Source organism: Nerophis lumbriciformis, linkage group LG12, assembly GCF_033978685.3.
Source record: "Nerophis lumbriciformis linkage group LG12, RoL_Nlum_v2.1, whole genome shotgun sequence".
Taxonomy (NCBI): Eukaryota; Metazoa; Chordata; class Actinopteri; order Syngnathiformes; family Syngnathidae; genus Nerophis; species Nerophis lumbriciformis.
The window spans coordinates 31,128,960-31,143,972 of NC_084559.2; the positions used below are offsets into that span (position 1 = coordinate 31,128,960).

At 38.7% G+C, this 15,013-nt stretch overlaps 1 protein-coding gene across 1 annotated transcript in view; it reads right to left on the reverse strand.

Moving 5' to 3' along the window:
- Positions 1-9,126: 9,126 nt before the first annotated feature.
- The window catches only part of LOC133623229 (dynein axonemal heavy chain 10-like), a 57,672-nt gene continuing 51,785 nt past the window's right edge, over positions 9,127-15,013 (reverse strand). The window contains exons 73-76 of the mRNA XM_061986349.1: positions 12,046-12,226; positions 11,828-11,973; positions 11,595-11,744; positions 9,127-11,493 (exon numbers count right to left, since the gene is read on the reverse strand). Coding sequence (XP_061842333.1) covers positions 11,598-11,744; positions 11,828-11,973; positions 12,046-12,226 — 474 coding nt within the window. The 3' untranslated portion in view covers positions 9,127-11,493; positions 11,595-11,597. The remainder of the gene's footprint in view (positions 11,494-11,594; positions 11,745-11,827; positions 11,974-12,045; positions 12,227-15,013) is intronic.

The window sequence follows — 15,013 nt, forward strand, 5'->3', positions numbered from 1 at the left end:
TTTACCCTGCCCCGTTATAGACCCCCCCCCCCAGAGGACAATGCATGCTCAAGTCAAGAGCATTAAAAACCTCGCTCCACTTCATTCAATGACATCCAATACAAGAGCTGCGTCCAAAAAGTCCTTCCAACATTTTAAAAGCATCTATTTTCATTTCCACTATTCTAAATGTGTTTTATTTTTACAATTTTGTTGAACTGCCTTGGGATTATGTGCTCGCAGAAGAAGTCCATCTCTGTCTTAAGAGGCACGATTTAAGTAACGGTGCCGCAAATGTCAACAATATATACATACACTATATTGCCAAAAGTGTACTCACTTGACTCACATATGAACTTGAAGTGCCATCCCATTCCTAACCCATAGGGTTCAATATGATGTCGGTCCACCTTTTGCAGCTATTACAGCTTCAACTCTTCTGGGAAGGCTGTCCACAAGGTTGCGGAGTGTGTTTGTAGAAATGTTCGACCATTCTTCCAAGAGCGCATTGGTGAGGTCACACACTGATGTTGGTCGAGAAGGCCTGCTCTCAGTCTCCGTTCTAATTCATCCCAAAGGTGTTCTATCGGATTCAGGTCAGGACTCCGTGCAGGCCAGTCAAGTTCATCCACACCAGATTGTCTTTATGGACCTTGCTTTGTGCACTGGTGCACAGTCATGTTGGGAGAGGAAGGGGCCCGATCCAAACTGTTCCCACAAGGTTGGGAGCATGGAATTGTCCAAAATGTTTTGGTATCCTGGAGCATTCAAAGTTCCTTTTATTGGAACTAAGGGGCCAAGCCCAACTCCAGAAAAACAACCCCACACCATAATTCCTCCTCCACCAAATTTCACACTCGGCACAATGCAATCCGAAATGTACATTTCTCCTGGCAACCTCCAAACCCACACTTGTCCATCAGATTGCCAGATGGAAAAACGTGATTCATCACCTCAGAGAACGTGTCTTCACTGCTCTAGAGTCCAATAGCGACGTGCTTTAACCACTGCATCGGACTTGGTGATGTATGGCCTAGATGCACTTGCTCGGCCATGGAAACCCATTCCACGAAGCGCGGCACATAAAGTTTGGAGCTCTGTAGCAACTGACTGTGCAGAAAGTCTTTGCACTATGCGCTTCAGCATCCGCTGACCCCGTCTCTGTCAGTCTACGTGACCTACCACTTTGTGGCTGAGTTGTTGTTGTTCCCAAACTCTTCCATTTTCTTATAATAAAGCCGACAGTTGACTTTGGAATATTTAGGAGCGAGGAAATTTCAAGACTGGATTTGTTGCACAGGTGGCATCCTATGACAGTTCCACGCTGGAAATCACTGAGCTCCTGAGAACGGCCCATTCTTTCACAAATGTTTGTAGAAACAGTCTCCATGCCTAAGTGCTTGATTTTATACACCTGTGGCCGGGCCAAGTGATTAGGTCACCTGATTCTGATCATTTGGATGGGTGGCCAAATACTTTGGCAATATAGTGTGTATATATATATATATATATATATACACAGTACAGGCCAAAAGTTTGGACACACCTTCACATTACAGTGAGTTTTCTTTATTTTCATGACTATTTACATCGTAGATTGTCACTGAAGGCATTAAAACTATGACACCTGAGAAGTGAAAACCATTTCAGGGGACTATGTCTTGAAGGTCATCGAGAGAATGCCAAGAGTGTGCAAAGCAGTAATCAGAGCAAAGGGTGGCTATTTTGAAGAAACTAGAATATAAAACATGTTTTCAGTTATATCACCATTTTTGTGTTAAGTACATAACTCCACATGTGTTCATTCATATAGTTTTGATGCCTTCAGTGACAATCTACAATGTAAATAGGCATGAAAATGAAGAAAACGCATTGAATGAGGAGAAGGTGTGTCCAAACTTTTGGCCTGTACTATATATGTGTCTCTATATATATATATATATATATATATATATATTTTTTTTTTTTTTTTTTTTTTAATATATACACCTTTATTTATAAAGTTCAACATTTACAAACAAACAAAACAAGTACAAAAACAGTACAAAACAGCACCAGTGGGTTGTAAACTCAATAAAGCAACTACAGCAGAATGCCAAATATATATAGCAATGTGTAAAGCCATAGGCTCACACATGTTCCGTAAATAGTCCAAATTTGGAGCAGAGCATCATAGTTTTCACAGCTTTTCGGTTGTTAGAGGTAGAAAGCGTTTTAAAGTAAAAGTTCTAATTCTTTTTTGAAGGCACAAAAACAGGTTAGGTATAGAGAACCTTACATTTATGAATATAAAACTTAGCCAATAGTAAAATGAGGTTGCAAAGGTAAAATTAATTTTTAAATGTTTTTTCATACTGTGAAATGTCATCAATATTATAGTTTCTGGTTACAATATGATACATCACAATTTCCGGTTTCTCTTTACATGTCCGACAAGGAGTAGGAAGAAGCAGAGCTTATTTAATCCTACCCAGCAAGTAACAATGTGCGCATTTCCTGTTCCCAATTTGTACACAACTTAACTCCATATGTAACGCTTGGGTCGCATTTTACTGCACGGATCGTTCTCCCAAGATGCAGCAGGAACTCCGGAGGCGAGGTGCAGGTGAGACATTGATTTGCTGTCCATGAAATCATGCAAAAATACAAAAAGACCGAAAAGCGTGCCGATAGTGTGGGCGCTATGGTGAAGCTTAGCACAGGAATCAAAGATCGTCGGAATTACTTAACGTAACGGGTTGCATGGAGGCAAATAGAAGACGTCGTCACTGTTGCGTAGTGCAAACAAGGAAGCCAAACTGATTGTGGCGAAAAACGGGAATAAGTAGCTCTCTGATTAGTGCCCAGGAGCAGGTGAGCGTCTCGAACACTAATCAGAGGCAGGTGAAACTAATCTGCAGTCATGGCAACTAAACACAAACCCAGGGGTGCTGAAAACAGAACTGAGGTAGTCAAACTAACAGAACAAAACATGATTTGGGCAACAGATCATAACACCATAAATAATAAAGATATCAAGATTAAATAGTTAAATAAGTTGTAATTAACGTAATGCGATGAATAAGATGATCTCATTTTGAATAAGGTTTAAGACGTTCATCAGGATTCTTCTTTGTATACTTTGTAAACACTTTAAGTTTGAATAGTTTCTTAAAGTGAATCATATTAGTACTTCGTTTGACTTCTTTGCTTAATCCATTCCATAATATCACTCCACATACTGATATACTAAAGGTTTTAAGTGTTGTACGTGCTTACAAATGTTTGTGTGTGTCCTGGGCATGACGTTAAAGTGCATCCGGCAGTGGAGGCTCCTCTATGGGGTCTTGGGGCACTAGGAGGTTAACCCCTTTACTACTGTTACGCCAGGTGGTCCTTGGCAAAGGCCTAGTACCTGACTGCCCCCTAGCCAGGGATACGGTGAAGACCTCAACGACGGAGCAGTCGGAAGACGGTAGATTTAAGAACTACCACAACGGCTGCGATGGCGGAAGAAGGCTGCAGCAGACAAGGGTCCCCAGTCGTCTTGGACTCCATGCCACTGGACCCTGACCCGATTCTGTCAAGGATCGTGTGGTGACTGTCTGTGCACCAGTCTCCCCACGTTAAACTAAGTCACGCACAGGCATCCTCCATAAAGGGATACACCCCTACCAGGAGGATCGTCATACTCGTTCGAGTGACCGCCGATGATGATGATGATACAAATGTTTTGAATACAATTTTCCTCTAAAGTTATATTTTTCCTCCTTTTTTGAGAAAAAGTGTTGTACATTCTTGGATAGCAGGCTATAGTTTGCTTTGTACATAATTTTGCAAATACACCAAATTCAATAAATTAATAGATTCAATAAATGAAGGGTTTGTATGTTCTCGATAACCTACATGAAGTGTTATTCTAACTGACCTCTTTTGTAACAGTTAGTGAAGGAAGTGTATTTTTGTAGTTGTTTCCCATATTTCTGCACAATAACTCAGATATGGTAACACTAGTGAGCAGTAGAGTGTCATGTCTTGGTGATCATGTTTAGTTTGGCTATGTTCTGTTTGGTTTTTGCACTCTGTCAGTTTCTGTTTTTTCATTCCCTGTTTTGTTTCCATGACTACCAATCAGTTCACCTGTCCTCACGACTCACGCACCTGATTAATTTGAACTCACGCACCTGTTTTCAATCACCACATGACTATTTAAGCCTGTCATTTTTTTGTTGGTCGGGCTGGCGACATCTGTCAAGACTTGGACTTTGGCATGGTTTGTTTTCCCATGGTGCAAAGGATTTGGACCAGACATGGCGTGAAGTTAAATACATGATTTAATAATATATTATAAAAAGTATAAACAAAAGGCGCGCACAAGGCGGGGAGCAAACTTGGCTAATAAAAACAAAACTCGCACAAAGGCAGAACTATGGAAAAAAGGAACAAACAAAAAGCGCTCACAGCAGAGGTACAAAACAGTGGCTTGAATAAACAAAAAACTTACGTGGCAAGAAAAGAGCAGCATGAACTATGACCTGGATGGAGTAAGCAGCGTCTCAAGAGTGCAGAGCATGAATGTGATGTCACCAGGCCGACCAACAGAAAATGACAGGCTTAAATAGTCATGTGGTGATTGAAAACAGGTGCGTGAGTTCAAATTAATCAGGTGCGTGAGTCGTGAGGACAGGTGAACTGATTGGTAGTCATGGAAACAAAACAGGGAGTGAAAAAACAGAAACTGACTGAGTGCAAAAACCAAACAGAACATAGCCAAACTAAACATGATCACCAAGACATGACATAGAGAATATGAAGCTATTTTTTTTTTTGGTCCAATACATATTTTGCTTTATCTATTATTGACATATTTCTTGCCACTTTGTTGTATATTTTTATATGAGATTTCCAGTTCATTTTATTAACTATAAATACACCTTAAAATTTAATTTATGGATTTATACTATTTGTATAAGTGTTTTACTTTCTTTTCTACTGTTGCTGGATAGCATTATTTTAGTTTTACTGAGATTCTAAGACAGTCTGTTTTTGTAAAAAAAAACATCTCTTTAATTTATTAATTTCTTACGTTATTATTTGTATTAGCTTCTGTGTGTTCTCTCCTGAACAAAATGCAGTCTGGTTTTCTGCAAATAACACTAATTTTAGGTTATTCGTCTTTAAAAAAAGACACCTTTGACAAAATAAAGGAGAGGTAAGTAATTTGTGTTTAATCATCAGGGGTATATTTAGTCCAGAAGTGGAACTTTTTGTCAAGATGCTTTTTGGCGTGACCCCAGGAGGCAAAGACAGACAGTGGCATGCAGGTGAAAAAGTTTAATAGAAAAAAAGTGCAAGGCACGTGGCAGCAGTTTGGTAACACATGCAAAAGTAAAAATACACTGGGATACAAACCCTCCTAATTGGCAATCAGGGATAGGTGAGGAGAATTGCACTCAAAAGCAGGAATAAAGTCAGTGCAGAAGTAGAACAAAAGTACAGGAAGAAACACTAAAGGAAAAACAACACAAAACCCATTTTCCCTTGTGGTCTAACATGTAATGGTGGTTATTTGGTCAAAATGTCGCATAGATTGTTTAAAAGAACGTTTTCAAAGCGGCTTTCTGACCGTCTCTTCAGAATGCGCTGTTTTTAAGCTTATTTACATGCCTCCACTTTGACAGCGTCTTCCCTCCGCATCTTTGTTGTAGTTTTTAGCGCTTCCATAGCGGGTCTACTGACATATATAACTTCAAACTACTTTGTATTAGAAAAGGCACCAGCGGAGGATGCATGTTCATGTACGAGCCAGTCTGCCCCACAACAAGAGGACAGAGATAAATAAGGAGCTTATTGACTACATTGTCGGAGATTCGCGCAAAGCACTTTGGGTAAATTTCTACTATATGCAGAGGTATATAGCAGAAATTTCAGAAATGACGTCACCATTGAGGAAAAACATTAGTTGTGCAAATTCTTAACAGCTAGTTTGGAGGAAGTATGAAGTTTAATAAATATCTCCGCCATGCCTCTATGGTTTGATTTCACATTTTCGGGACTTATGCAGATCCCAAATATACAAATACTAATAGGTAAAAAAAGTTGGTTTTGCATAATAGGTCCCCATTTACTCTGTTATGCTGAGTTTCAATCCAATCGCTACATTTATTTTTATCATTAGTATTTAATTTTAGGGCTGTCAGTGATTCATCACATAAACATTTTACATGAATAATCTATGCTGTATGTCACACAATGTACTTTGACTGTACATGCTCTTTTAGCTTACCTGAAAGGCAGAGAAGGTTGCTTTCTGCATGGTCAGTGATCAGATCAACGCATACGTTAGTGCAAAGATGAGTGACTGGTGTGCTGACTGGTGAATTTCAATCAAGAATAAACCCTGACTAGACTTAAAATAAAACTGTTACTAAATTTTGAGCAAATTAACTATGTCTATTCAAGTAAAACATTTTTAAAATTGTTCCTCACGGATGACATTCAGACAATAAAATTGCATTTGTGTCCAAATATTGGGGTCTTTTTTTAAGGTAATTTAAATCATTTAAGTGTGTGGTAATTTGTGATTAATCATGATCATCCAAATTCAAAAGTGTGATTAATCTGATGTTTTTAAAAACATTTGACAGCACAAATATTGGTACACACACACACACACACACACACACACACACACACACACACACACACACACACACACACACACACACACACACACACACACACTAAGAGCATAAATATTTGGATAATGGGGAATCGTCCTCACATCATAAAGTTTTAAAAATTTTATGTGTGCAGAAGGGAAGCAAAGTGGATTTTCTCCTTTTTCAAAAAAACAAAAAAACATAAATGGTCTAGATCAGTGTTTTTTTAACCATAGGGCCTGGGCCCATTGAGGGGCTGCCAAAAAATGTAATATGGCCCGCAGAGGTACTCAGTTGTAATACACTTTTCCACCAGTTGTGGCAGTAATGACAATGTCAAACAAACAGAACAAGTCTGAAGCTAAAGTCATAGAGAAGTTTCGTAAGTACAAAAAATATGACTAAAATGGTGAAGCAGTATTTTCATTTGCGCTTTAATTTTATGCCAGTTTATTTAAAAAAACAAACATGTATTATTTATTATTCATTTAGTTAGAATTTATTTAAGTTTTTATGAGTCCCTTCTTTTGATCAGTAATTATTTTTGTAATCAGCCTGACCCAAGTCTTAATAATAACCTCTGTGATTACATTTGATTACATTACATACATACTACATTTATTTATATCATTAGTATTTAATTTTAGGGCTGTCAAAAAAAAAAAAAAATTTGACAGCACAAATATATTAATATTGTACTCATTATTGCTTGCAAAAGAAGCATTCTTTTAAGGGCACTGTCACATGACTCTGTTTCACCAATTCAACGTAAGCACGAGTGACGTTAAACTCCAATTACACACACTGTAAAAAGTGACATGATGTCAGACGAGGCAGCACAACTGTTTACATTACAAACTTGAAAAAATAACCTTTATATCATGAGTCAGTAAAAAAGTTCACATTTAAGCCTACAATATTTCCACTTCCAACTCAAGAAAACACATTAAGTTGTAGATGTTTTATGTTTTAGCTGCCATCGTGATGTTACTATACTTGGTTTGAGGAAACATAAGGTAGGATACATTATTATTTTCATCTCATCTTGGCATGCGCACAATAACACTGACATGCAACAAGCAGTGAAATAAATAAAAGCTTTTTTTAATGCAGCTTTGTATTGCTCCGAGTGGGCAAGTGTACTTAATGTTGTAACCAGTTAGGAAGTTTATTGTGTCTGAAAAAAAAATTATAGCCTTGATGTTCGTATTCAAGATACAGTGTACATTTTCAATATATAAATTCTGATACTTTGTAAGAGGGTGAGGTTTAGAGGGTTTCAGTTGCAATTCAAAGAGAACATTTCCACACACATACTCAGAAAGTCGATCATCAATGTGACAGTGGGGCAACATTTACACTAAAATATATCAAATACATATTATCTAGATGACAAGGAAGTGTGTTAAAATGTAGACTAGACACACCACCCGGTACTGTTTAATAACTCTTACCGCTCCATCCATCCATCCATTTTCTACCGCTTGTCCCTTTTGGGGTCGCGGGGGGTGCTGGAGCCTATCTCAGCTGCATTTGGGCGGAAGGCGGGGTACACCCTGGACAAGTCGCCACCTCATCGCAGGGCCAACACTGATAGACAGACAACATTCACACTCACATTCATAAACTAGGGCCAATTTAGTGTTGCCAATCAACCTATCCTCAGGTGCATGTTTTTGTCGATGGGAGGAAGCCGGAGTACCCGGAGGGAACCCACTCAGTCACGGGGAGAACATGCAAACTACACACTTATAGCTGGATGGAATAAATACTGGATGGATTACTCAAGGTGCAGTGCATCCGGAAAGTATTACCAGCGCTTCACTTTTCCTCATCTTTTTCTATTCCAAAATGGAGTAAATAATTTTTTGTCCTTAAAATTCCCTGCACAATACCCCATAATAACAATGTGTTTGTTGTTTTTTATTTAATTTTACACGTTTAAAAAAAAATTTAAAAAACGAAAAATACCACTTTTACGTATGTATTTACAGACTTTGCTTTTCCACATTTTGTTATGTTCTTGCTTTATTCCAAAATGGAATAAATGAATTTTGTCCTCAAAATTCTCTACACAATACCGCATAATAACAATGTGTTATTTTTTTTTATATTTTATTAGCATATTTGTTTTCGAATTAAAATGTAAAAAAAATCACATGTACATAATGTGCTCACAGACTTTGCTTTTCCACATGTTATAATTACAGCATTATTCCAAAATGGAACAAATTCATTTTTGTCCTCAAAATTCTCTACACAAAATCCCATAATAACAATGTGAAAAGATTTGTATTTTTTTATTTAGCAAATTTATTAAAACTTGAAAAAAATACATATACGTAAGTATTCACATCCTTTGCCAATATTTTGTTGGTACATTTTTGGCAGCAATTACAACCTCAAGTCTTTTTGAATACGATGCTACAAGCTTGGCACACCTATCTTTGGACAGTTTTGCCCATTCCTCTTTGCGGATGGGAAGTGTTGGTTTTCATCCAAAATGTCTCTGTACATTGCTGCATTCATCTTAGTCTAGTCAGGGAGGTGACCAAGAACCCGATGGTTACTCCGTCAGAGCTACAGCAATTCTCTTTGGAGAGAGGAGAACCTTCCAGAAAGACAACCAATTTTGCAGCAATCCACCAATCCAGCCTATATGGTATAGTGGCCAGAAGGAAGCCGTGTGTTCTTAAAAAGTTTGCCAACATAAACCAGAAAGACTCTCAGACCATGAGAAACAAAATTCTCTGGTCTGATGAGACAAAGATTGAACTCTTTGGCGTGAATGCCAGGCGTCATGTTTGGAGGGTACCAGGCACCTCTTATCACCAGGCCAATACCATCCCTACAGTGAAGCATGGTGGTGGCAGCATCAAGATGCGGGGATGTTTTTCAGCAACAGGAACTGGGAAACTATAGAAATAAGGAAATACGAATGCAGCAATGTAGAGAGACATCCTGGATGAAAACTAATGCTTCTCATCCAACCTGATGGAGTTTGAAAGGCTCTGCAAAGGGGAATGGGCAAAACTGCCCAAAGATATATGTGCCAGGCTTGTAGCACCATATTCAAAAAGATTATGGGTTATTGTGTGTAGAATTTTGAGGTACAAAATTAATTGATTACATTTTGGAAAAAGGCGAATACTTTCTGGTTGCACTGTAACTCTATTTTCCAGCTATGGTTGTTGGCTACAAACCAAGCATGTGGTAACATATCACCCAGTGCCAAGTTAGGAGTACACCTATAAAAGTTATATAAAGTACAGTAAAGTGGAGAAAAACACATCAACACAATCAAAAATATTATCAAAGATTCCCGATAATGCTATGATTATCAAACATCGCTGACCATGCTACGATTTTTTACTTTGTGTAATATGTGTACCCATATGGAGCAGAGGGTCCCAACAGGTAGAACCTCAAGTAGCTTTTCAAATTCTAGGTTTTGATGACATTTGAACACAAAACCTCCTTCCTCATGGACATGATACACACGGCGGATTTTTTTTTTTTTTTTTTTTTTTTTTAAAGCAGGCTTCACTACACATCTTAAAATAAACGCTGGGAACTAGTGTATGGCACCTTTAAATGAATACCTCCCGGGCATTGTCCAACAAAACAAAGCATTACTGTGTTTGTAAACACCTTAGACATGAGCGTGTGTGTTGCTTCTGACTGAATCTTTGGCTGCGCCTCCTTCAAAGGTAGTCCTATTGTGCTGACTCAGCACCATTGTGACATGTACATTTAGTGTCAGTCTGCCAGAGACATCAGTGCCCATGCCGACTGACAGAAAGTGGAAGGAAAAGTGCTCCCTGCCCGTGCATGCGGGACATGTCAAGTTACAAATCAAGCAGCTGCTAACCACAGAGCTGCACTCCTGATCCAAACTAAACACCTTGTACGGATTGTGAAATTGTGGTTGGGGGGAAATACACTTCTCGGGTGTCTCGAGTAGAGCTTTAGTGGCTGCAAAACATGCTGATAGTTGCATTAACTACGTCTAATTAGTACAGTTTGGTTATTGTTAATGAGTGGTGCCCCTGAATGCGTTGACACTTAAAGGGTATTTACCAAGGCACTAATCATTGGATGAGGATGAGGGAGTAAGTGGGCACACCTGCTCGTGCGCACCACAAACAGAATGTGGAAGGAGGGGCTACGTATAAAGTTTTGTCTGGGTTTTTTTTATTTCTAGGCATCCTTGGAAGTGGTATTGACAAGCAGGAAGTTAAACAGTTTCTGGGTAGAGAAAATCCCTCCAGCTGAAAATAATTTTGTCCTCAAGAGAGGGAGATGGGGGTCGGTTGCATTGAGAGGATTTTTTTTTGTCTGTCTAGCTTCCCTGCTTCTTTAATTTCCTTCCTAAGTCGACTACACAAACGCATTAACTATTGTCTGTGTAGGTGTGCAAGGACTAATGATCTGCCTTCTATTAGATAATAGGCTTTTTAATGACAAAACACTAATTTCTATCTTTTTTTCTGCTCAGTGTGCAGTTTTGAAATACTGAACATGTTTTGATACAGTATATATACAGGACGTCCGTTTAGAATTGTTACACATTCCTCCTCACAAATTGAGGACAGACACATAATAGATACATAAAAATATAAATATCTTCTAGTAAATGACTTGATTGTATTAATCAATCTGATGGAAATAAGAGTGAAGCACTCTACACATAATTGGCCTGCATTGTCTAAATGTTATTATTAAAAATTGGAATTGAATGTAACAGAAAAATACATTTCAGTTTGACAACTTTGAAAATATTAAGTGTGTAGGCAGTAACGAAGACTGTAGTGATTGAGTCTGGAGTTTGCTTACACACTGCCAGTCCTGCAGCTGAGTAAAGTGCTGTCATCTAGTGGGCAAAGAACAAAATTGAATATTAGTTACATTTCTCACACATTTAAAACTGCAGGAAATCTATTATTATTGTCATTTAAAATGTGTTCCACGAACCACTTAGTCGCTGTTAAGGGATAAACAGACACCCTGGAGCACCCAGTGGGAGAGGTGCTCCGTGGTGTACAGGTCTGCCTCAAAAACCAAACCAACCCCCATTGCATTCCTCCGTAAAGAAGTGGTGTAGACTGGGGTCCGCAGTGTTTTCTAAAGAGGACAACACATACAAGAAATGGCACCAAAAAAACATTGAAATTGTATAGACACGCAGTAATAGGTGTGGTCCTTACCTGTAACCTGAGACGGCGTGTCTCTATGGGGATGACTCTGAGAATGGGCAGCTGAACTTCAAGTACTTTAGGTTTACTCTTCACCAGGCAGTCCATCTCCATGTCCCAGTCTGCTCCCTCCAGGTACAAACCAGACACAAAACAGCCTGCAAGAAATGGCTCATATTGACCCAGCAATATATCATTTCACCTCAATCCAAAACATGTCGGTTCATTACCCTGTAAAGGTCTTTCATTGACTTCGTTCTCATCACATAACCGAGTCACCTCAGTGTAAAGTGTGGAAAGATCTAGAGGCCAGCCATTTTGTCTGCATGCCGCCTGGACCAGAGCCGTCAGGTAGGATTCTGGGATTTGTAGTCCTGATAGCCACATGACCTTTGGCTCTGTATCGTCCACCTTTTGATGAACAAGATTGTAAATAACTCTGCTTTGTATTGTAATTACTAAGGATGTCTTTGACTAAGGATTTTCATAGTCACGCAACTTGTTCAAGGTGCAACTGGGGTATGCTCGAGGCTCCCCTCCCTCCAACCCCTCAAAAGGGACAAGCGATAGAAAATGGATGAATAGAATCTGATTTGTTACATTTTGCCCATAGTCAACTATCAATCGAATCTATGTTGTTGTTCTTTTGTGTTTGTTTAAGAGAGAACAGATTGTGATCATATGTAGTACACTGACTGGTCACTAGATGTCACATGGATGTACATTAAGTTGCTGCAAAAGGGAAGAAAAAATATAAGAACTCAATGGTAGTGACCTTTTCTAAGTTTTTGTATTTTACAACAAAGAGAAATATAATAATTAAGCATAAATGTGAGTATAAAATTGAAAAATAATAATACCATCGACTAATGAAATCCACTACAATGTTGGTAAGTCTAATGTGTTTCACTCTCATGCATTACAAAGTTATCTTTAAATAGTGGACAGTTAGAGCTGTCAACTTGTTAACTTTATTGAAACTTTATCAGAAGGTACAACCATTACACATTGGCTTGACTTGTTTTATGTTATGTCACTTAAACAAATGCCCCTGCAAATTGTGTTAATTAGGAAAATGTACATTACACTTTGTTTGTAAAACTACAGAACACTGCTTTATATGGGAAAGTCTCATCACAAAACTCTAAGGGCCTGATCCACGAAAGGTTTTCGTGTACTAAAGCATGTGCAAACGTAATATCACACGCAAAGCTAATCTACTAAATTTAGGTGCAGAGGACTGTCTCTCTCTTAAGTGAGCGGAATAAGGAGCGAAATCCATTTAATGTCTTTCATGATGAATATGCAGAATATATGCTGATCCTCAGAACGCCCACAATACTGAGAGGAGAAGATGGAAATATAATCATTAAGCACGGGAAATGTGATTTATCAAGGCTGATTACTGTTCTGCTGGCGCTATTTTGTGTCTTTATTTAGCACGTCTGAAACGTATGTGCAAACTGACATAATTACACACACAGCTGTGGGAAAAGAGGGGTTCATGCTGCAAAGACAGACAATGGACAGAGAATCCTCCATCCTCTATCGTCTATTCAGCAATATAATTTTATGATTTTTTTAGCTGACTTAAGATGCTGATTAAAACAAATTCAATTGATGTGTTTTGTGATCTGCTGGTGTTTTTTTTTAATGCCGTTTGTTTTTTCATTTAGGAAATATATTACTATAATATATCTCCTACATGAAAAGACGTTTTTCAACAAGCATTTTCTTGCGTTTGGATCAATACAGACACATGAATGCGCTGCAGCTGTGATGGTACACCGCTTTCCTGCAGAGAGTCAGCGCGCTAAAATATTTTCTGCGGTCTACAGATTGCGATTCTATATTGCAGAAAAAGTGCGACAGATTATACATGTGTGCTGTTAACAGGTTGGAGATCACAATAACATGAATGTGGAGGGGCACATGTAGTACAAGCAAAAACCTAATTAAACAGGGCAGTCTGTATTATTTTATAATTGTACACGGAGTCTTAGTAAAATCACACGTAACCAGCCCACTAATAGTACACGCAGTGTTATAGTTTGCACATGATGTTTCGTGCGTGTTATTTGGATATAGTTTTCTTAATATTCTCCCATCAACCACACATTTCCTTCTTTAATGAATGAATGTTAATCAAAATTCTGATGCTCATGAACGCACCTTGCTGTGCGTGTGGCGGATAATGACAGTGTTGGTGTCTCTCTTCAGAGTGAAAGCGTGTTAAATATATGAAGTTGGAGCTCAGTACTGCTGTTGCCGTGTTAAGATTGCCAATAAAGTTTAAAAGGAGAATCAGACTCGGCCTCCTCTACCGCCTCTAAAAAAGAGCTTCTCTCGCTGAGTGAGGATGACTGAAGCTGTGTTTCCGTTGCAATTATCCACAAAATAAAAGCAATACTTCAAAAATTTCGACAAAGTACATTTTGTGACTTGTAGGTGGTTCCATGAAAGGGTGTTATGAATTATGAACCGTAATTCTCGGAAAGACTCCACATTGAGAAAGATGGACGCTTTGTGATTCCATGGTTTTGGAGCTGTGATTACAATTGCAGCCACATTTATTGTTGTGATTGTCAATAGAAGATTAAGGCAGCAGGTGATCGCTCAAAGGCAATGTTCTTACGTTGGCAGCGGCCACGAATAATGGATTTTTGGGATAGAATTGTGAATGAGGAATTTATAGACAAATTGTGGATTCAAGGGCCCCCTCGACATTGTTGAGGCGTGCGGGTGGCCTCTATTGCTGGGAAGGGACCTGCGGGACGGCCCGATGCCACCTCGCTCCCACCGGCTGACCGATCGGAAGCCCTGCCGGTTTGGTGTTTGGGATAGGATAGGATAGACTTGTATTTATCTCACAATGGGGAAATTACGTTGTTGCAGTGCAGGTTTTTACAAACCCCGTTTCCATATGAGTTGGGAAATTGTGTTAGATGTAAATATAAAACAAATCCTTTTCAACCCATATTCAATTGAATGCACTACAAAGACAAGATATGTGATGTTCAAACTCATAAACTTTATTTATTTTTTGCAAATAATAAGTAACTTAGAATTTCATGGCTGCAACACGTGCCAAAGTAGTTGGAAAGGGCATGTTCACCACTGTGTTACATCACCTTTTCTTTTAACAACACTCAGTAAACGTTTGGGAACTGAGGAGACACATTCTTTAAGCTTCTCAGG